Raw genomic sequence first — 22,824 nt, 5'->3', positions numbered from 1 at the left:
TTAAGGTTCTCCTTACTTTGATGGCTTTCTGGATGTTGATGCAGGAGTCTCGGATGATCCTGAGCAGGTTGTTGAAGCGGCCCATCTCCTGCACCAGCACTGTGTTCATGCTCTGGTTGTAGCTGGTGGGGAAGCGGCGCATGGATGCCTCAATGTCAAAGTCGGCCGGCAGCTTGCTGAGGACGTCCGCCGCCACGTCATACACCATGTCGTCTGATGACTTGGCGTCACCGCCTGAGGAGCGCGACTGACAGGAGACAGAGAAGTTAGTGTGTGCGAGTTTGGACGACAAATACCATTCTGTGCTACTTAGTTGTATGTTGAAGGTGAAAAAAAATGTTGGTTGGATATTTAAATGTTTTTTTTTTTACCAGTGTTCCAAGGCCCTATCAACAACTCAAGATTCTTCTGACTACGCACAGGTACTGTGTAGCTCAGTTGGTAGAGCATGGCGTTTGCAACGCCAGGGTTGTGGGTTCCATTCCCACGGGGGGCCAGTATGAAAATGTATACACTCACTAACTGTAAGTCGCTCTGGATAAGAGTGTCTGCTAAGTAAAATGTTCTGCATCAATTTGTCTGTACTTACTGTTGTTTCTCACCTGAATCTAAGCCCTGTGCTTTACTTACAGCTAACTGTAACGCTCACTGAGATCCAAGGCCTCAGCAGTACTTACTGTTAACTCTCCCTGCAAATACACACACACACACACACACACACACACACAAAAGAGGACAGGTTACCAACAGGTGTCATCATTAACGTTCAAATCCCTCTCTTGCATAAGTCTGGGGTGCCAGGGAAACAAATAAATAAAAAAATCACTAAACTTTCCAAAATCATTCATTCTAATGAACGGTTCTTTCCCCGCTTGCCATATTTACTCACTGGTAGCTCTGTCACGACCCAGCGGTAATGGATAATCATTAGATGATAGTTGGGGTTACAGTAGGAATGACAAATAGCTGCTTCATTCCAGTTGGAGCATCTTCCTGTTTATCGGTCATTCAGAGTAATGGTCCCGTATTAGCTGCTAATAAAGTTCACACTTGACTGCAACTATTAATCTTAGTGAAGACGATACGTATGAATCAAGGTTAGGCTTCATTGAGTCCTAATTGTACTAGCAAAATCGTAAAAAAAAAAAGTAGCGGTGCCTCGGCTGTCCATTTTTCAATATTTTAGTTGCACTCCCCCCCTTTTGCCCTCAGAACAGCCTCAATTCGTCGGGGTATGGACTCTACATGGTGTCGAAAGCATTCCACAGGGATTCTGGCCCATGTTGACTCCAATGCTTCCCACAGTTGTGTCAAGTTGGCTGGATGTCCTGTGGGTGGTGGACCATTCTTGATACAAACGGGAAACGGTTGAGTGTGAAAAATTCAGCAGCGTTGCAGTTCTTGACACAAACCGGTGCGCCTGGCACTTACTACCTCCCCCCTTCAAAAGGCACTTCAATCTTTTGTCTTGCCCATTCACCCTCTGAATGGCACACATACACAGTCCATGTCTCAATTGTCTCAAGGCTGAACAATATTTATTTAACCTGTCTCCTCCCCTTAATCTACACTGATTGAAGTGGATTTAACAAGTGACATAAATAAGGGATCATAACTTTCACCTGATCAGTCTATGTCATGGAAAGAGCAGGTGTTCTTAATGTTTTGCATACTCAGTGTATGTGTGTATATGTGTGTGTGTGTGTGTGTGTGTTGTGTGCGTTTGTGTGTCTGCGTGTGTCTATTTGTGTGGCATTATGCCTGAGCAGTTAGCCCTATACTCCTGGCTGCCTAACTTTCAGCAAAGCCAGTAGTGCATTAAACTCTAGCTGTAGATTCTAGAAATATCTCAATTTCTGACACACCATTGGGTTTGATGTTCGCTCCTGTAGAGTTCTACTGCGAGTGGTTGTGATAGATGTAAATAAGCGAAGCTTCTGCGAGCTAGTAACCTGGGCCGACTCAAAGAAGAGAGCTTTAATGGAGTAGGAGAAGTGGTATCACAGAGTTTCTCCAAAGCCAGTGATAGTCACACGAAGGCAGACAATCCAGTGCATTTACACTAAAGGGAGATTAGTGTTTTGGGGGGAGATATCTCTGTACAAACAACTTTTCTTCCTAATGAATTATGCATGGTACATTGTAATGGAAGGTAATCAAATATTAAAGTCTGGCAAAGATACTGATAAAATAGGTTCAAAACCCAATGGGGCTTTGAGACGTGTGTGTGTGTGCGCATGCATGCTTACATACACTGCACCACACACACGGGTTTGCTCTGAGTTTGGAGACATGCCATGAGAATTAATGACGTTCAAAGATTTGGGACATCTGGGATAGGGGCCAAGAGGGGTTGCTTTGCTTTGGTTTATGATGTATCCCCAAACTCACTGCCAACGGAAAGAAAGGGCTGTGCTAACTTTAGCCACTGTTTCAATAGGTCCCGAGCCAAAGCACACTGCTATTGAGCGTCACTCTACATATGACTTGAGTGAGTTCACAGTCATATGGATGTGGACCATATGGCTAGCACTTTGCTCTAATTAGCTGTCATAAAATGTATATTGTCATTTGAAAATGGCTGTCATAGAGCATGGCATATACAGTGGGGAAAAAAAGTATTTAGTCAGCCACCAATTGTGCAAGTTCTCCCACTTAAAAAGATGAGAGAGGCCTGTCATTTTCATCATAGGTACACGTCAACTATGACAGACAAATTGAGAATTTTTTTTCCAGAAAATCACATTGTAGGATTTTTTATGAATTTATTTGCGAATTATGGTGGAAAATAAGTATTTGGTCACCTACAAACAAGCAAGATTTCTGTCTCTCACAGACCTGTAACTTCTTCTTTAAGAGGCTCCTCTGTCCTCCACTCGTTACCTGTATTAATGGCACCTGTTTGAACTTGTTATCAGTATAAAAGACACCTGTCCACAACCTCAAAAAGTCACACTCCAAACTCCACTATGGCCAAGACCAAAGAGCTGTCAAAGGACACCAGAAACAAAATTGTAGACCTGCACCAGGCTGGGAAGACTGAATCTGCAATAGGTAAGCAGCTTGGTTTGAAGAAATCAACTGTGGGAGCAATTATTAGGAAATGGAAGACATACAAGACCACTGATAATCTCCCTTGATCTGGGGCTCCACGCAAGATCTCACCCCGTGGGGTCAAAATGATCACAAGAACGGTGAGCAAAAATCCCAGAACCACACGGGGGACCTAGTGAATGACCTGCAGAGAGCTGGGACCAAAGTAACAAAGCCTACCATCAGTAACACACTACGCCGCCAGGGACTCAAATCCTGCAGTGCACGTGTCCCCCTGCTTAAGCCAGTACATGTCCAGGCCCGTCTGAAGTTTGCTAGAGTGCATTTGGATGATCCAGAAGAGGATTGGGAGAATGTCATATGGTCAGATGAAACCAAAATATAACTTTTTGGTAAAAACTCAACTCGTCGTGTTTGGAGGACAAAGAATGCTGAGTTGCATCCAAAGAACACCATACCTACTGTGAAGCATGGGGGTGGAAACATCATGCTTTGGGGCTGTTTTTTCTGCAAAGGGACCAGGACAACTGATCCGTGTAAAGGAAAGAATGAATGGGGCCATGTATCGTGAGATTTTGAGTGAAAACCTCCTTCCATCAGCAAGGGCATTGAAGATGAAACGTGGCTGGGTCTTTCAGCATGACAATGATCCCAAACACACCGCCCGGGCAACGAAGGAGTGGCTTCGTAAGAAGCATTTCAAGGTCCTGGAGTGGCCTAGCCAGTCTCCAGATCTCAACCCCCATAGAAAATCTTTGGAGGGAGTTGAAAGTCCGTGTTGCCCAGCGACAGCCCTAAAACATCACTGCTCTAGAGGAGATCTGCATGGAGGAATGGGCCAAAATACCAGCAACAGTGTGTGAAAACCTTGTGAAGACTTACAGAAAACGTTTGACCTGTGTCATTGCCAACAAAGGGTATATAACAAAGTATTGAGAAACTTTTATTATTGACCAAATACTTATTTTCCACCATAATTTGCAAATAAATTCATAAAAAATCCTACAATGTGATTTTCTGGATTTTTTTTCCTCATTTTGTCTGTCATAGTTGACGTGTACCTATGATGAACATTACAGGCCTCTCTCATCTTTTTAAGTGGGAGAACTTGCACAATTGGTGACTGACTAAATACTTTTTTCCCCCACTGTAACACTGCCATGAGGATGCCATAGGAGGACATGGCAGATAAGGACAACAATCATGACACTTCTGACAACTGGGATTCACTGTGCGAAAATGTTGAAGGTGATCCCACTTTGTATTCCATATCTTTACATGTATATACTACAAATCAAGTGTGTTTGTTCAGTGTGTGTGTGTTCAATGTGTGTGTAATAAGTGTGTGTGTGTGTGTTTCAGTAAAGGCACTACAATGGACTATTGCGGTGAATGGTGTGTATTTTAAAAGAGTGTGCTGGCCATACCTGTGTGAGCAGAATGCTATCGAAGAGCAGCTGCGTCTCGGACTGGTCCTTCGTGATGTCAGCGTTGGCGTTCATACCAAAAATCTCAGGAGACGGATTCAGAGGCAGAGTCTTGGTGTAGTCTATGTAACTGTTATACTGGAAAGGGGGGGGCACATTTTAACGCAACAGCACAAGACAGAAACATAGTGAGTCATGATGCTCATTGAAAAACAGTCTATTCCTGGGATTGGTGACATTTAGAATAATGATTATGGAAATGAGAGCTCATGAATAAAATATGAGGTTGAGGAAAATGGCAAATAAAATTGTGCATGTGTTATTATTGTTCTCACAAATAAATTAAAAGGCACAATCGGCGGTGGCCGCTGTGTCTCTTTAATTACTTTTTAAAGGTACCTCCAAAAGTGAACTTTGCTTGAACAAGTTAATGTACTACTTAAATCACCTCAACTGACTTTCTTGACTCATCTGTCTCTTTAAGTCTATAGTTTGCCACGGCTAGACCATTTAAAGTGCAGTTCTATAGTATTTATGAGGCCTTCATGTTGACTGTTCCTCATTCTCACTTCATAATGTTTGTTAATTATTCATTAACAAATATCATATTTAATAAGGGAAAACAAAATTCATCATGAATATGTAAATTAAATGTATGAATACGTAATGTGTCTTCGCATTATGTTAAGTGGGAGCAATGTACATGTTTCATGCACAAATGGGCATTAATAATACATATGAACATGTCTGTGTGGATTAACCCCAGGATTATAGCCAATCTTTCTCGGATCTTAAAGGTACAGTTCACTAACTACATAAAAAAAATACTTCAACTCCCAACACTGTTCCTGGAGAGCTACCCTCCTGTAGGTTTTCAATCCAACCCTAGTTGTAACTAACCTGATTCAGATTATCAACCAGCTAATTATTAGAATCAGGTGCACTAGATAACGGTTGAAAAACCTACAGGACGGTAGCTCTCCAGGAACAGGGTTGGAGAACCCTGCTCTACCTTGAAGTAAATGTTTTGTTATTGGGGTGCACTATCCCTTTAATTTCAATAGAATAAACAGTTTTGCGATTTAGGTGAACAGTCAATTTAATTTGACTCCTTCTCAATGGGACTCACCTGGATAAATAAAGGATAAACTAGAAAAGGAAATTTCCTAAAGAAAATGTGATGCTTCAAACTTAAAACGTTTTGGAGCTAGAGCGATTGGAATAATGGGAATAATAATAAGTATGTGGGATTTTTTGTGTTCTTGCTTTCACAAAGCACACAAATACATTTCAACCATATGAGAAGTTGTTCCTTACGTCGCCCTCTGGTGGTGAATAATACAGGCCGCTGGGGTCAAACTTGTAGTCAGGGTCTTGAATCTTGGGGGTGTAGAAGATCGTCAGGATGGTTCGCAGCGTCCGCCGGTCCCAGTCATCCGTCACGCGGCCACCGTAGTTACATTCACCAGTCATGTAGTGGATGGCTTCAAAGGGCACTTCCTGTGTAGGGTTGGCAGAGGGAGTCATGAACTGTGTCTGAAATGGCACCATATTCCCTATATAGTGCACTACTTTTGACCAGGGGATGCATATGTCTAAATGTCCTCCTTTTGTGAATGTATGGTAGCATCCAAAATGGCACCCTCTTCCCTATATAGTGCACTACTTTTGACCAGGCCCCACATAGGGACAAAATTTGTGCTCCATATATGGAATAGGGTGCCATTTTGGATGCTAACATGCATTCACAATAGGATGACATTTAGATATGGCCATGTTGTCAGTGTCAACTCAGTGCAGTGTGTTTGAGGGTATTTAAAGAAGCACTGCCCTTCAAGAATGGAAATAGATGTGTAGGTGAACTATACAAATTCAGTCCCTCAATGACATGTCCTTTCAGCTGGTGACAAAACAGCAATTTTTCAATAAGCGATATAGTTGCACGAGTGACAATACAGGTCGAATATAACTTTAAAGTTTGGGAGAAATTTAAAGGTGGACAGCGGGAAACCACTGTCCATGGCATTGTGGATGAACATTTCCATTGCAAATGTTGCAGGTTATGAGGGAAAATGTCAATGTATTCAAAGATGCCTCTTGATCAGTTTCTTCACAACTTGTTTTGTAGGAAAGGGGTTGAGAATGGCAACGGAGTACTCTCTGTGGTTTTGAAATGTCAAGAGGGGTTTTGAATCGGGCTGATGAAAGAGACTCGAGTGCAGCAAAAGCACTTGTAAATGTCAGTATGTACCCACATATACACTTACTGTAGATGTAGATCATATTGGAGTGAGTGAGAGATTGAGTCCCAAATGGCACCCTATTCCATATGTAATGCACTACTTTTGGCCAGGGCACATGGGATGCTGGTCACAAGTAGTGCACTAGTGCATTCGGAAGGTATTCAGAACACTTGACTTTTTCCACATTTTGTTACGTTGCAGCCTTATTCTAAAACTGATTAAATAGTTTTTTCCCCTCATCAATCTACACACAATACCCCATAATGACAAAGCAAAAACAGGTTTTTAGATTTAAAAAAACGGATATATCACATTTACAAAAGTATTCAGACCCCTTTATGCAGCGCTTTGTTGAAGCACCTTTGGCAGCGATTACAGCCTGGAGTCTTCTTGGGTATGAAAATACAAGCTTGGCACACCTGTATTTGGGGAGTTTCTCCCATTCTTCTCTGCAGATCCTCTCAAGCTCTGGCAGGTTGGATGGGGAGCGTCGCTGCACAGCTATTTTCAGGTCTCTCCAGAGATGTTCGATCGGTTCAAGTCCGGACTCTGGCTGGGCCACTCAAGGACATTCAGAGACTTGTCTCGAAGCCACTCCTGCGTTGTCTTGGCTGTGTGCTTAGGGTCGTTGTCCTGTTGGAAGGTGAACCTTCGCCCCAGTCTGAGGTCCTGAGCGCTCTGGAGCAGGTTTTCATCAATGATCTCTCTGTACTTTGCTCCGTTCATCTTTCCCTTGATCCTGACTAGTCTCCCAGTCCCTGCCGCTGAAAAACATCCCCACAGCATGATGCTGCCACCACTATGCTTCACTGTAGGGATGGTGCAAGGTTTCCTCCAGACATGATGCTTGGCATTCAGGCCAAAGAGTTCAATCTTGGTTTCATCAGACCAGAGAATCAGAGTCCTTTACGTGCCTTTTGGCAAACTCCAAGTGGGCTGTCATGTGCCTTTTACTGAGGAGTGGCTTCCGCCTGGCCACTCAACCATAAAGGCCTGATTGGTGGAGTGCTGCAGAGATGGTTGTCCTTCTGGAAGGTTCTCCCATCTCCACAGAGGAACTCTGGAGCTCTGTCAGAGTGACCATTGGGTTCTTGGTCACCTCCCTGACCAAGGCCCTTCTCCCCCGATTGCTCAGTTTGGCCGGGCGGCCAGCTCTAGGAAGGTGGTTCCAAACTTCTTCCATTTAAGAATGATGGAGGCCACTGTGTTCTTGTGGACCTTCAATGCTGCAGAAATTTTTTTGGTACCCTTCCCCAGATCTGTGCCTCGACATAATCCTGTTTCTGAGCTCAACTGACAATTCCTTCGACCTCATGGCTTGATTTTTGCTCTGACATGCACTGTCAACTGTGGGACCTTATATAGACAGGTGTGTGCCTTTCCAAATCATGTCCAAACAATTGAATTTACCACAGGTGGACTCCAATCAAGTTGTAGAAACATCTCAAGGATGATCAATGGAAACAGGATGCACCTGAGCTCAATTGCTAGTCTCATTGCAAAGGGTCTGAATACTTATGTAAATAAGGTATTTATGTTATTTATTTTTTATACATTTGCTAAATTGTCTAAAAACCTGTTTTCACTTTGTCACTATGGGGTATTGTGTGTAGATCGCAATAAAAAAATACAATAATAATACTAACTATTTAATCGATTTTAGAATAAGGCTTAACAAAACTTAACAAAATATGGAAAAAGTCAAGGGGTCTGAATACTTTCCGAAGGCACTGTATAGGGAATAGTAGTGATGTAGTCGAGTCACTAAACCTTGAGTCCGAGTCGAATCCCAAGTCCCCTGTGCTCGAGTCAGAGTCCACGTCCGAGTCACCAATGGTCGAGTCACGACTCCCTATGGCTGAAGTCTGAGTCCCAGTGCTTGAGTCCTGGTCCAAGTGCTTAAGTCTGAGTCACAGGGTCCACATGAACTCAAAATTGAGTTATTTACCCAGTCAGATTTAGTGTAGTGGCAAGAGAAATTATTTAGTCAATATGGTTTATGAATTTAAAATGCGGACCGCCAATGCACGATACAAAGAACAAAATGTAGCACCGGTAATAAGGGTCATAACTTTTGAACAGTTAGGGCTAGAAACAAGATGTTTTCTCTGTAGAAAAGAAAGAGATCTGTCAGAACCTGGCTATGGGATGCAATTGGGAAAGTGGGAGGGTTGAGCGAGACGACGAATTCAAAGATGCCTACTTTTCTATACTCAAGGGGAAGAGAGACAAACATAGCTATACTGTTGTTTTACTAGTAAACTCAATGCTATTGTTTTTAATTTAGTAAAGCAGCTTGTGTTTAATCAGGCAAAGGGTAGCTAAACAGAAGGCTGGTAACTGGTTAGCTACGGGGAAGCAAAAGAGGCACCTTCGCGACATGTATGATCGGAGGCGGAGCCGGAGCGGAGTCTGCCTGCATGTCTGCCCACACTCATCGCTTGCTGCCCAGCAGCTGATGTAGGCTGTGTGTGCAAGTCCAAGAATGCGAGTCCAAGTCCGCGTCACCAATGGTCGAGTCCAAGTCGAGTCACAAGTCATGAAAATCGGGACTCGAGTCCGAGTCCTGGACTCGAGTACTACAACACTGGGGAATAGGGTGCCATTTGGGAAGCAGCTAATAATGTATGGGGGGGGGGAGAGAGAGAGAGAGAGAGAGAGAGAGAGAGAGAGAGAGAGAGAGAGAGAGAGAGAGAGAGAGAGAGAGAGAGAGAGAGAGAGAGAGAGAGACAAGAATCACAACTCAGGTTGACACTGACTATTTAATGTTGTTGAGAGGGGGAGTGACACCTTTCTGTTGTTGAACGAGTGACAGAAAAAGAGAAAGAGAGACTCACAACACAAACACTCACACGTTAGGTTGACACTGACTCTTTCCACAAATAGTGTGCATTTTATCAGAATCTCCCACAAGTGTTCAATTGGGTTGAGATCTGGTGACTTAGACGGCCACAGCATATGGTACATCGTTTTCATGCTCATCAAACCATTCAATGATCACTGTCATCCTATGGGGACATAGCCATGGTAGCCAAAATAATGGCCTGCCCAGCGACCTCAAACATGATGGGATGTTAATTGTTATTTTGGCAGTTACCTGTAGCCGAGGTCATTATGTTTTCAAAACGGATGTCCGGAACTACAACAGGGAACTAACCAGTATTTAAAAAAGTCATAAAAATACATGCCAGGGTCAGCTTGATAATTATTTTGCACTTTCACAATAGAGGACAGTTGTTAAATGTATTGTTAAATTCAATTCGTAGAAATGACAAACGATGGCCAATGACACAAAGGTATGTGTGTGTGCATAGCACACATGTGCATGTTTATTGGGAGTCAGGAAACTAAGGAAGTGTGTGTGTGTGTTTGTGTAGTGTGTAGTATGTACCTCATACTGCTCCAAGAACATATGGAGCTGCTGGACAGAGATCCTCAGGTCGGTCTCGTTGAACTCATACGGAATGTTCCAGCCCATGGGACCAAACTTCTTCCTCTCCTGGATCAACGCGTGGAAGAAGCACAAGCCATACAGCAGCCTCTTAAACACACCCTGTGAGAGACACACAAACACACACACATCTAGTCCACCATCTTACAAAGAGTGTAAAAGATATACAAACACTTATCAGTCCCAGTGTCAAGGAGAAAGAAAACTACATACCTGAGACACACAAACGTTACGACCATTATTTATTCCTTAAAATGGTTCTGCCCACATTTATAACAGCCATGATAACATTATTGATTGAAACATGTCAGGCGGTTAATGATAAACCTTTCTATATCGTTATAGATTTAGAGGGACAATCTAACATACAAATATGTACTGTACATATACACATTGGCAGACAGACACACACCGGCTTGCTGCTGCTGGAGAAGAACTCGGGGTCGGAGATGGGGTCCATGAGGAAGGAGCGGGCGATGTTGGCGCGGAGGCCTTTTGGCGCCTCATTTGTCATCTTCACCCCGTTCTGAAGCACTGTCACAGGGAAGGTGGGCGAGGGGTAGCTGGTCAGCCACAGCCGGAAGTCTGGGTGGGTGGTGTCAGGGTTCAGCTCCTAACAGAGGCACACAGGGTACAGACATTGGGGTATACTAACAGACAAATGTTTATCGGTGTATTATTCACTTATACAGTATAGGTATTATTGGGGGCAATCAGCAGTTGCTACATCCATTTTTAAATGTATGTACCCATTGATTCTTGAAGGATATAACTTATAAATGCCTCAAGAGCTTAGTTCAACTGTCGTACCCCATCAGAATTGTAGCTTCAACCATGTTTTGAGGCTAAATAGTTTGTTTACATTTACTTTGTTTACAAACATTGGAGTAAAACAAGCATATTTTGAATGAGTAGGTGTGTCCCAACTTTTGACTGGTACTGTATATTTATTTATTTTTACTCAAACCACCCATATTTTTGACACCCCTGGGTTAGACAGTTGAATTAAGCTCATGAAGCATGACTGATCAAGGACTGATGATCAGGAACTGATTCTGACCTGGGACACCAAATGAGTGCAATTACAAGGTAGAAAAGACAACTAGAATTGTTTTCACCTTCCAGGACCAGAGTCAGTAGCACCAGTAGCAGTACACTGTTCTATTTGGTGAGTATCCCCCATTTTGATATTTCACAATCTAGTGAAGTTTCCAGTTTCAGTTTCAAGTATTATTAGTTGTATGTACAGGATACACATGGTATACACCGTCCAAAGAAATGCTTACTTGAAGGTTCCTTCCCAACAATGTAACAGCAATAAGAAATAATAAAAGATTAGAATATGAACATAAAGTAAATGGCTCAGTAGAATAGAATAAACATTTAAGCATAAGTATAATACAGGAAGACACAATTTATAGTCCAAGTGTTTAAATTGTGCAGTATGTAGCAATAACAATAAGAGTCTGGTAACAGCAGTTGTAATGTGTTTGAAGCATGAATGTATATGTGTGTGTTTGTGTGTGTGTGTGTGTGTGTGTGTGTGTGTGTGTGTGTGTGTGTGTGTGTGTATGAGTGCATGTCTGTGTGGGTGTGTGCATGAGGTGCGGAGAGTCAGTTCAGGTGGTCAGTCCAGTTCAAGTGTTCAGTAGTCTGATGGCTTGTAGATAGAAACTGTCTCTAAGCCTGTTGGTATCACACCTCATGCGCCGAGTGAAAAGTTCATAGCTTGGGTGTGTGGAGTCCTTGATGATGCTGCAGGCTTTCTTAAGACAGCGTTTCGAGTAGATTTCCTAGATGAGTGGGAGCACGGTTCTAGTGATGTACTGAGCTGTCTTCACCACCCACTGGAGGGCCTTGAGGTCGTGGACGGAGCAATTCCCTTACCAGGCCGTGATGCAACCGGTCAGGACGCTCTCAATGGTGCAATGGTAGTATTTGGAGGAACCGGGGTGGCATGCCAAATTTATTTTGCCACCTTAGGAAATAGATACGCTGTTGTGTTGTTGGTCCATGTCAAGTCCTCGGTGATGTGGACGCCGAGGAACTTAAAACTGCTGACTCTCTCTACTGCAGTCCTGTTGATGTGGATCTGGGTGTGTTCCCTCCTCTGCTTCCTGGAGTCAACAATCAAATCCTTTGTTTTGCTGACGTTGAGGTAGAGGTTGTTGTCCTGGCACCACAATGACAGTTCACTCTCCTCCTCCCTATAGACTGACTAGTCGTTGTTGGTTATCAGGCCTACAACCGTGGTGTCGGAGTTGGGGCGAACAGGGAGTACAGCAGAGGGCTGAGGACACACCCCTGGGGGACCCCTGTGTTAAGAGTCATTGTGGAGAAGGTGTTGTTGCCAATCCTCACAGCCTGCTACATCCCATCAGAAAGTCCAGGATCCAGTTGCAGAGGATTGTGTCCAGACCCAGGGCTCTGAGCTTGGTGTCAAGCTTGGAGGGAACAATAGTGTTGAATGCTGAAATGTATTTAGGGCCGGCTCTATTCTTTTGGGGGCCCTAAGAGAGATTTGGTTGGGCTACCCAATCTTAGGGCTACCCAAGCGGAAACGCCGGCATTACAGAGGCAAGAGGGGGGAAATCCTGGTGATCCTGATGAGATTAAGGCGAAGGGAAAACTGGCCACCTCTTCCCTCCATTCTACTGGCCTATTGATAATAAGAAGGATGACGTCCGATCACGGATTTGCTACCAACGGAACTCTCTTAAACTGCACTATTCTTTGCTTTTCTGAAACATGGCTCTCGGACAAGATACCCCCCATGGCTATCCAACTCGATGGATTCTCCATTCACCGGGCGGACAGGACAGTGGAGTCGGGGAAATTGAGGGGAGGAGGGGTTTGCATCTACATCAACACCAACTTGTGTGCTAACTCCAGCGTGGTGGAAGTGTCGACCCACTGTTCACCCGTTTTGGAATTGCTGATGGTCAAATGCTGACCCTTCTACCTCCCGGGGAAGTTTTCAGCTGTTATCGTGACTGTTGCATACATTCCACCTCAAGACAAGAAAAATAACAAGCTGGCACTTAACGAACTGTACAAGGCTATAAACAAGCAACAAAACCTACATCCAGAGGCTGCTTTTCTTGTGTCCTGGCGATATTAATTCCTCATCACTAAGACCCGTGATGCCCAACTTCCATCAACACGTCTCCAATTCCACTAGGGGCGATAAAGTCCTAGACCACTGTTATTCTACCCACAAGCAAGCATACAAGGCCCTCCCTCGTCCGCCATTCGGCAAATCAAATCATGACTCCGTACTCCTTCTTCCTGTTTACGAGCAGAAACTTAAACAGGAAGTACCCGTGACTCACTTTGTTGAGAAATGGTCAGCAGAATCAGAGATTATGCTACAGGACTGCTCTGCTAGCGCTGATTGGAATATATTTCAAGACTCCGCCGATAACATTGACGAGCTAACCACCTCCGTCACCGGCTTCATTAGAAAATGCATCGGCGATGTTGTCCCCACGGTGAGGGTTTGCTGCTTCCCCAATCAAAAGCCCTGAATTAACACAGAGGTTGGCTCTAAAGTAAAGGACAGGGCTACACAGAGCTATCGTAGACAACCCTGAGGCTATGGCAGAGGACAGGAATAAGTACAAGAAGTCCCTCTATGACCTCCGCATAGTCATCAAACAAGAAAAAAGGACCATATAGGAATAAGGTGGATCATATATAAGGGCTACAGTCCATTACGGATTACAAAGGAAGACCCAACCGTGATCTGCCCAACAATGCCTCTCTAACAGTCGAACTCAAGGCATTTTATGCACGCTTTGACAAGAACAACATTGTGTCACCGACCCAGAGGATTGGGTTATCTCACTCTCTGAGGCTGACGTAAGAAAGGGTTTTAATCAGGTCAACACCTGCAAGGCCGCGAGCCTGACGGTATTCCAGGGCGCGTTTTCAGGGAATGCGCAGAACAGCTGGGAAGGCATATTCACAGTAATTTTCAACCTCTCCTTGTCCCAGTCTGTAATCCCCATGTTTTAAGATGACCACCATCATTCCTGTCACCAATAACTCTAAGGCTTCACGCCACAATGACTACCGCCTTGTAGCACTCACTTCTGTAATCATTATGTACTTTGGCACACATTAAATCCACCATCCCAGACCCACTCCAATTTGCATACCGCCCCAACAGATTAATTGATGACGCAATCTCAATTGCTCTCCACAATGCCCTCACCCACCTAGACAAGAGGAATACCTATGTGAGAATGCTGTTCATTGAATACAGCTCAGCGTTCAACACCATTGTCCCCTCCAAGCCCGTCACCAAGCTTAGGATTCTGGGTCTGAACACCTCCCACTGCAACTTGATCCTGGACTTCCTGACGGGCCCACCACAGGTGGTGAGGGTAGGCAACATCACCTCTGCCATGCTGACCCTCAACACAGGAGCCCCACAGGGGAGTGTGCTTAATCCCCTCCTGTAATCCCTGTACGTGAGCACATCCACAGGGCTGCAGTGGAGCAGGTTGAGAGCTTCAAGTTCCTCGGTCTCAAATCGCTAAAGACTTAAAATGGTCCAAACACACGCGCACAAGATGGCGCGGCAGCACCTCTTCCCCCTCAGGAGGTTGAAAAAGTTTGTCATGGGCCCTCAAATCCTCAAACAATTAAGAGCATCTTGACTGGCTGCATCACTGCCTGGTATGGCAATAGCACTGACCTCAATCGCATGGCGCTACAGAGGGTGGTGCAGACAGCCCAGTACATCACTGGGGCCGAGCTCCCTGCCATCCAGGACATCTATATCAGGCGGTGTGGAAGGAAGGCCCGGAAAATCATTAAAGACTCCAACCACCCAAGCCATAGACTAATCTCTCTGCTTCCACATGGCAAGCGGTACCGGTGCATCAAGTCTGACACCAACAGGCTCTTGAACAGCTTCTATCCTCAAGCAATAAGACTGATAAATAGCTAACAAAATAGCTAAACAGACTATCTGAGTTAACCTTGGATCTTTAATGACCTTTTATTGTAATTTTTGCACTGTCTCTATGCACACTCACAGGGCCCTGCACACTCACAGGGCCCTACACACTCACACACACACTCACTCAAACATAATATGCACATACATTTATACTGACTCTACACACACACACCCATTCACATACAAGTTGCTGCTACTCTGTTTATCTTATTTCCTGTTGCTTAGTTACCTTACCCCATATACAGCACATTCTGAAAGTATTCAGACCCCTTCCCTTTTACCACATCTTGTTAAATTACAGCCTTATTCTAAAATGGATTAAATACTTTTTTTTTACTCATCAATCTACACACAATACCCATAATGACAAAGCGAAAACAGGTTTTCTGAAACATTTTTAAAAAACAGAACCACCAAGACACTTCCTAGAGCTGACCGCCCGGCCAAACTGAGCAATCGGGGGAGAAGGGCCTTGGTCAGGGAGGTGACCAAGAACCCGATAAACAGAGCTCTACAGTTCCTCTGTGGAACTTGGAGAACCTTCCAGAAGGACAACCATCTCTGCAGCACTCCACCAATTAGGCCGTTATGGTAGAGTGGCCAGACGGAAGCCACTTTTCAGTAAAAGGCACATGACAGCCCGCTTGGAGTTTGCCAAAAGGTACCTAAAGACTCTCAGACCATGAGAAACAAGATTCTCTGGTCTGATGAAACCAAGATTGAACTCTTTGGCCTGAATGCCAAGCATCACATCTGGAGGAAACCTGTCAACATCCCTACGGTGAAGTACGGTGGTGGCAGCATCATGTTGTGGGGATGTTTTTCAGTGGCAGGGACTGGGAGACTAGTCAGGATTGAGGGAACGGTGAACAGAGCGAAGTACAGAGAGATCCTTGATGAAAACCTGCTCCAGAGTGCTCAGGACCTCAGACTGGGGCAAAGGTTCACCTTCCAACAGGACAACGACCCTAAGCACACAGCCAAGACAATGCAGGAGTGTCTTCGAGACAAGTCTCTGAATGTCCTTGAGTGGCCCAGCCAGAGCCCAGACTAGAACCCGATCGAACATCTCGGGAGAGACCTGGAAATAGCTGTGCAGCAACGCTTCCCATCCAACCTGACAGAGCTTGTGAGGATCTGCAGAGAAGAATGGGAGAAAATCCTCAAATACAGGTGTGCCGAGCTTGTAGCGTCATACCCAAGAAGACTCGAGGCTGTAATCACTGCCAAAGGTGCTTCAACAAAGTACTGCGTAAAGGGTCTGAATACTTATGAAAATGTCATATTTCAGCTTGTCTTTATTTTCTTTATCAAAAAATAAAGAAATAATTATGGGGGTATTGTGTGTAGATTGATGAGGGAGAAAAAAAAATATTTAATCAACTTTAGAATAAGGCTGTAACCTAACAAAATGTGGAAAAAGTCAAGGGGTCTGAATACTACCTCCATCACTGCACATTGTAAATATGGTATTGGAAATGACCCTGTATATATTATGCTTACTTACTTACTTACTTATTGTGTTCTTCATTTTTCTTGTATGTTTTTTCTTGTATTACATTTGTATTGATTATTGCATTTTTGTTTTTTGAGTATGCAAGAGAGGCATTTCACTTGTACATGTGACGTAAAAATGGTTAGCAGATTTTTTTTCTCATGCAGCTATAAACTCAACACCGCATTCCACTAGGCAGGATATATGCTTTGATTGATACAAAATACAAGAAAGGCTAATAGTTTGTTAACACCAGCTGCACTAATTAGCTCATGAACCAGTAATTCAAGATCTAAATGCATACAGTGCCTTGCAAAAGTATTCATCCCCCTTGGCGTTTTTCCTATTTTGTTGCATTCAAACCTGTAATTTAAATGATTTTTTTGGGGGGGATTACATGTAATGGACATACACAAAATAGTCCAAATTGGTGAAAAATAAATAACGGAAAAGTGGTGTGTGCATATGTATTCATCCCCTTTGCTATGAAGCCCCTAAATAAGATCTGGTGCAAAAAATAAAGTCCACCTGTTTGCAATCTAACTGTCACATGATCTGTCACATGATCTCAATATATATACACCAGTTCTGAAAGGCCCCAGAATCTGCAACACCACTAAGCAAGGGGCACCACCAAGCAAGCGGCACCATGAAGACCAAGGAGCTCTCCAAACAGGTCAGGGACAAAGTTGTGGAGAAGTACAGATCAGGGTTAGTTTATAAAAAAATATCAGAAACTTTGAACATCCCACGGAGCACCATTAAATCCATTATTTAAAAAATTGAAAGAATATGGCACCACAACAAACCTGCCAAGAGAGGGCCGCCAACCAAAACTCACAGACCAGGCAAGGAGGGCATTTATCAGGGAGGCAACAAAGAGACCAAAGATAACCCTGAAGGAGCTGCAAAGCTCCACAGCGGAGCTTGGAGTATCTGTCCATGGGACCACTTTAAGCCGTACACTCCACAGAACTGGGCTTTATGGAAGAGTGGCCAGAAAAAAGCCATTGCTTAAAGAAAAAAAGAAGCAAACACATTTGGTTTTCGCCAAAAGGCATGTGGGAGACTCCCCAAACATATGGAAGAAGGTACTCTGGTCAGATGTGACTAAAATTGAGCTTTTTAGCCATCAAGGAAAACACTATGTCTGGCGCAAACCCAACACCTCTCATCACCCTGAGGACACCATCCCCACAGTGAAGCATGGTGGTGGCAGCATCATGCTGTGGGGATGTTTTTCATCGGCAGGGACTAGGAAACTGGTCAGAATTGAAGGAATGATGGATGGCGCTAAATAGAGGGAAATTATTGAGGGAAACCTGTTTCAGTCTTCCTGAGATTTGAGACTGGGACGGAGGTTCAGCTTCCAGCAGGACAATGACCCTAAGCAACTCTTTGTTGCTTAGACTTATTTCCCTCATTAAAATGCAAATCAATTTATAACATTTTTGACATGCGTTTTTCTGGATTTCTTTGTTGTTATTCTGTCTCTCACTGTTCAAATAAACCTACCATTGAAATTATTGACTGATCATGTCTTTGTCAGTGGGCAAACGTACAAAATCAGCAGGGGATCAAATACTTTTTTCCCTCACTGTATGCCATGTTAATGATATCTGAGTGAGAGTGACTAACATAGTCAATGGGGGCCCCCTGGAGGTCAGGGCCCCTGGGCACGTGCCCTGCGTGCCAGGTCGGTATTCGGCCATGATGACTACAAGTTTAGATAGCTTGGTAGACTACCAATATAAAAATTGTTAGCTGACATGGCTAATTGAGTGACATAACAAGATAAAAATTGTTGATGCACAACCAAATTTTGAACTACTGCTATTCTATCTCTCAACAGTAGGTTAAGACCCCGACTGAGTTCCTAAGTGACCGCTTATGTTGCTTTTGCCTGGAGCCGGCCCTGACTGTAGTCAATGAACAGCGTTCTCACAAAGGTGTTCCTCTTGTTCAGATGTGTTAGGGTTTGAGTTTTAGTTTATTTTTACAGGGACAGTGCATATTAATCAAAGTTTCAGTAAAAGTGCCGGTTTTAGCCAGCCAGCTAATTTTCTACCGCAGTCCCTGGGCAGGTTATTAAAAACAATTACAATAATAATACAGATAAACAATGAGCAGTGAGCACATGCAGAGCAACATAGAACAAGCAACACATAGCATGCAGACAGAGCAACATTGAACAAGCAACAGACAGAGCAATAGCACAAAAAGCAACAAAACTAAATACATCAAAGCAACAGTGTTTCCACACCTCACAAACTACAGACAACATGGAAAGAGGCAATACACAGCTAGGGATTATGTTCACAAGTCTGATTGACCTTTAGCCATGTCTTTATGTTTTTGTGAAGGTGCGATAGGTGGTGCAGTTATGTGTGTCTGTTGTGTGAATAGTGATGGAAATTGCATCTTCTGTGGATCTGTTGGAGTGGTATGTTGGTCAGCACACACTGAGGACGCGGCCAGGTATGCCATGTATGCCGGAGGCTTTATGAAGAGTTTTCCTCACGTCAGCCTCGGAGAGCGAAAGCACCTGGTCGTCTGGAGCAGCGAGAGCCTTCCTGGATGGCTAGGTATTGTCTGCCTCAAAGCGAGCATAAAATGTATTAAGCTTGTCTGGGAGGGAGGCTTCGATGGGCACCACACAGCTGGATTTGCCTTTGTAGTCCGTGATAGTCTGTTGTCCTTGCCACATGCGTCGCGAGTCTGAGTTGTCGAACATTGATTCAAGTTTGAGTCTGTATAGTATTCTTGCCTAATGGATTTGCGGAGATCATACCTGCTTGCCTTGTACGTGTCACATGCCACCAAGTCATCGGTGTTCGTTCTGCTGACATTGAATGCTGCAGTACGGGCTCTCAGCATGGTAAGGATTTCTCCGTTCATCCATGGTTTTTGGTTGGGGTACTGTACGTCCAGATTGTTATTGTGGGTACAACATCATCAACACATTTCCTTATGAAGCCTGTGACTGATGACTTACAGTATAGTCCTCAATGTTGATGGATGAGTCCTGTGTGGATAAATCTTTGAACAATATTCTCAAAACAGTCCTGCAGCATTGAGGGGAAAAACTGGTTAAGTGCCTCTGTAACCCCCACACCAAACTAACTAAATGATTATTATAATATTGAGACTGGGGTGTGTCATCACAGTGCAAGCTGCCCTCTGACCTCACACACTCTCTCCATAGTGGACATCCATGAGGTGGCCAGGTGACAGTTCTGTAGGACCACCCAGGTGCCCTCCTTCACGCCTGTCTCAATCAAACTCATGGCGATGGGGCCCTGGCCCTGGCCCAGAGACAGAGAGGTCAACTTGTTTCCACTAAATCCCTGCAGAACACACAGACAGACAGACACAGAGACACACGCACGCACGCACGCACACACAGACACACACGTGCAGGCACGCACGCACACACACACATACGTGTCAACAGGATGCTTTAAAAGGGGAATCACAAAGATTGAGTGACAAACATACCATTAATTAGCTTAGCTATAGCATGAGAATGACTTGAAACATTGAATTATATTTTAACTTTGTATAAATCTACAAGATTAATCAATCTTTGATCCATCTACTCGGCGTGTCTACTACACTTGTCTATTCTGTAAAACATCTATAGCAACAAGACAAGCTAGGGACAAGCAAAACCGGATGGTTGTTTTTCCCCAACAATTGTCATTTAGGCTATACCAAGGTAGAAATGGGCCAATGTAGTGGAAAGGAGTGGCATGATGGCACAAACAGACTGGTACCCAGTCTAATCCATACCTGCTCATCACCAAACTTGAGTAAGGCGGCCATGGGGTCAGAGCCGGGGGAGAGGATGAAGATGAGGGGGGCGCAGCAATGACTGTCCCCAAACGCTTTCCCCAGGTTGAAGGGGGGCGCCTCGATGAACTGACGCCCCAGACTGTCCGATACAAACTCCTGCACCATGGGAATGACCTGCGAGGCAGGGGGTGAAGAATGTGAATTTGACTGTGTGTGTGTGTGTGCGTGCGTGTGTGGTAACTCACCTTGTCTGGTCTAAGACAGCGTATAACCAGCATCTTCTGAAACTGTCCAAGGTTCTGCTGCCACTCTGCTGGGAAAGGGGTGTGGTGGGGGGCCTGCACATGAACACACGCACGCAAATTATTATTATCAATATCACATACTCTCTACACACAAAGATATTTGATTGATGGATTAATAATAACCAATCCCCTTGTCTCTCTAAACTACAGCATTGAAATAAAAACTTACAAAATCTTGCTTCACACTCTCATATCCTTCACCTTTTACCAACTAGCCTAATTCTTGTTTACAACATTAAGACAAACCAGGAAGAACTCCCTACAATGCAACTGAATTCCAATAAACCCCATGTCCAGGGCCAGCTTGCGAAAAAAGTGTGGGTGTTAAAAGTGGAATGGCACCCTATTCCCAACATAGTGCACTTCTTTTGAGTAGAGCCCAATGGGAACATTGTGTTTACTTCCAAACGTCTAAACCACGGTAGCCAAACGACACAGGGCTGTTTATATAACTAAACTTGAGCTTTAACACTCTCCTTAATAATGAGGGAATTCACAGCCATTTGCATTCATCAGTCTGAAGTGGATTGCATTTACGCCATGCCCATAATCAGGTTATCCCCACGTATAATGGAGACGCTTTGGCATCAAATTTGTTTTAGGTATGTGTGTGTGTGTTTGTGTGTGGTGTGTGTGTGTGCATGTGTGCTGGGAGTTCTTTACTGACCTGTAGCAAGATTAAGCAATGTCATTAAGTGGTAAGAGAGGCAATCTGGGGTGTGCAGCGGGGCCAGCCGATGTATTTGGTTAATGCGAGGAACCATTGCGCCGGGAGGGAGAGAGATGGTCTGAGTGAGGAGGGATAATTCCCGGAAACTTTTGAACGGATTTTCCATCAGACATCTGAGAGAGGTGTTTTGCTGAGAGTTATATTGAGTAAGGATCTGATTTCGTTATCCTCGGAGGTAGGTACCTTGACTGTCTGTGGCTGAAACCTATTTAAAGTTAAAGGAAAGTGAACTGTATTGTTTATTCATTTATTTTTAATGTACTGTTTGGGGGGTAGATCAGCTTTAATATTGCAGATAGATTGTAACTTCCATCAATGTCATTGTCTGCATCACTTCCAATCCCCCATATGTTTTTTTCTCTCCCGCAAATATATATATATATATATATATATATATATATATATACACACACAGTGGGGAGAACAAGTATTTGATACACTGCCAATTTTGCAGGTTTTCCTACTTACAAAGCATGTAGAGGTCTGTAATTTTTATCATAGGTACACTTCAACTGTGAGAGACGGAATCTAAAACAAAAATCCAGAAAATCACATTGTATGATTTTTAAGTAATTAATTTGCATTTTATTGCATGCCATAAGTATTTGATACATCAGAAAAGCAGAACTTAATATTTGGTACAGAAACCTTTGTTTGCAATTACAGAGATCATATGTTTCCTGTAGGTCTTGACCAGGTTTGCACACACTGCAGCAGGGATTTTGGCCCACTCCTCCATACAGACCTTCTCCAGATCCTTCAGGTTTCGGGGCTGTCGCTGGGCAATACGGACTTTCAGCTCCCTCCAAAGATGTTCTATTGGGTTCAGGTCTGGAGACTGGCTAGGCCACTCCAGGACATTGAGATGCTTCTTACGGAGCCACTCCTTAGTTGCCCTGACTGTCGGTCGTTGTCATGCTGGAAGCCCCAGCCACGAACCATCTTCAATGCTCTTACTGAGAGAAGGAGGTTGTTGGCCAAGATCTCGCGATACATGGCCCCATCCATCCTCCCCTCAATACGGTGCAGTCGTCCTGTCCCCTTTGCAGAAAAGCATCCCCAAAGAATGATGTTTCCACCTCCATGCTTCACGGTTGGGATGGTGTTCTTGGGGTTGTACTCATCCTTCTTCTTCCTCCAAACACGGCGAGTGGAGTTTAGACCAAAAAGCTCTATTTTTGTCTCGTCAGACCACATGACCTTCTCCCATTCCTCCTCTGGATGATCCAGATGGTCATTGGCAAACTTCAGACGGGCCTGGACATGCGCTGGCTTGAGCAGGGGGACCTTGCGTGCGCTGCAGGATTTTAATCCATGACGACGTAGTGTGTTACTAATGGTTTTCTTTGAGACTG

The 22,824-nt window shown here is 44.1% G+C and overlaps 1 protein-coding gene across 3 annotated transcripts in view; it reads right to left on the bottom strand.

The window, feature by feature from the left end:
• The window catches only part of dnah7 (dynein, axonemal, heavy chain 7), a 222,361-nt gene that overhangs the window by 24,487 nt on the left and 175,050 nt on the right, over positions 1–22,824 (bottom strand). For 2 of the 3 annotated variants that reach the window (XM_045206528.1, XM_045206530.1), the window contains 9 exons: positions 20,680–20,772; positions 20,432–20,608; positions 19,825–19,986; positions 10,588–10,788; positions 10,116–10,277; positions 5,799–5,981; positions 4,482–4,619; positions 678–689; positions 17–247 (listed from right to left, as the gene is read on the bottom strand). In XM_045206528.1, coding sequence (XP_045062463.1) covers positions 17–247; positions 678–689; positions 4,482–4,619; positions 5,799–5,981; positions 10,116–10,277; positions 10,588–10,788; positions 19,825–19,986; positions 20,432–20,608; positions 20,680–20,772 — 1,359 coding nt within the window. The remainder of the gene's footprint in view (positions 1–16; positions 248–677; positions 690–4,481; positions 4,620–5,798; positions 5,982–10,115; positions 10,278–10,587; positions 10,789–19,824; positions 19,987–20,431; positions 20,609–20,679; positions 20,773–22,824) is intronic. The other variant, XM_045206529.1, reaches the window with a different exon arrangement.

The sequence above is a fragment of the Coregonus clupeaformis genome, chromosome 23 (assembly GCF_020615455.1).
Source record: "Coregonus clupeaformis isolate EN_2021a chromosome 23, ASM2061545v1, whole genome shotgun sequence".
In the NCBI taxonomy this organism is placed as follows: Eukaryota; Metazoa; Chordata; class Actinopteri; order Salmoniformes; family Salmonidae; genus Coregonus; species Coregonus clupeaformis.
This window is presented reverse-complemented; position numbering and strand designations above follow the sequence as displayed.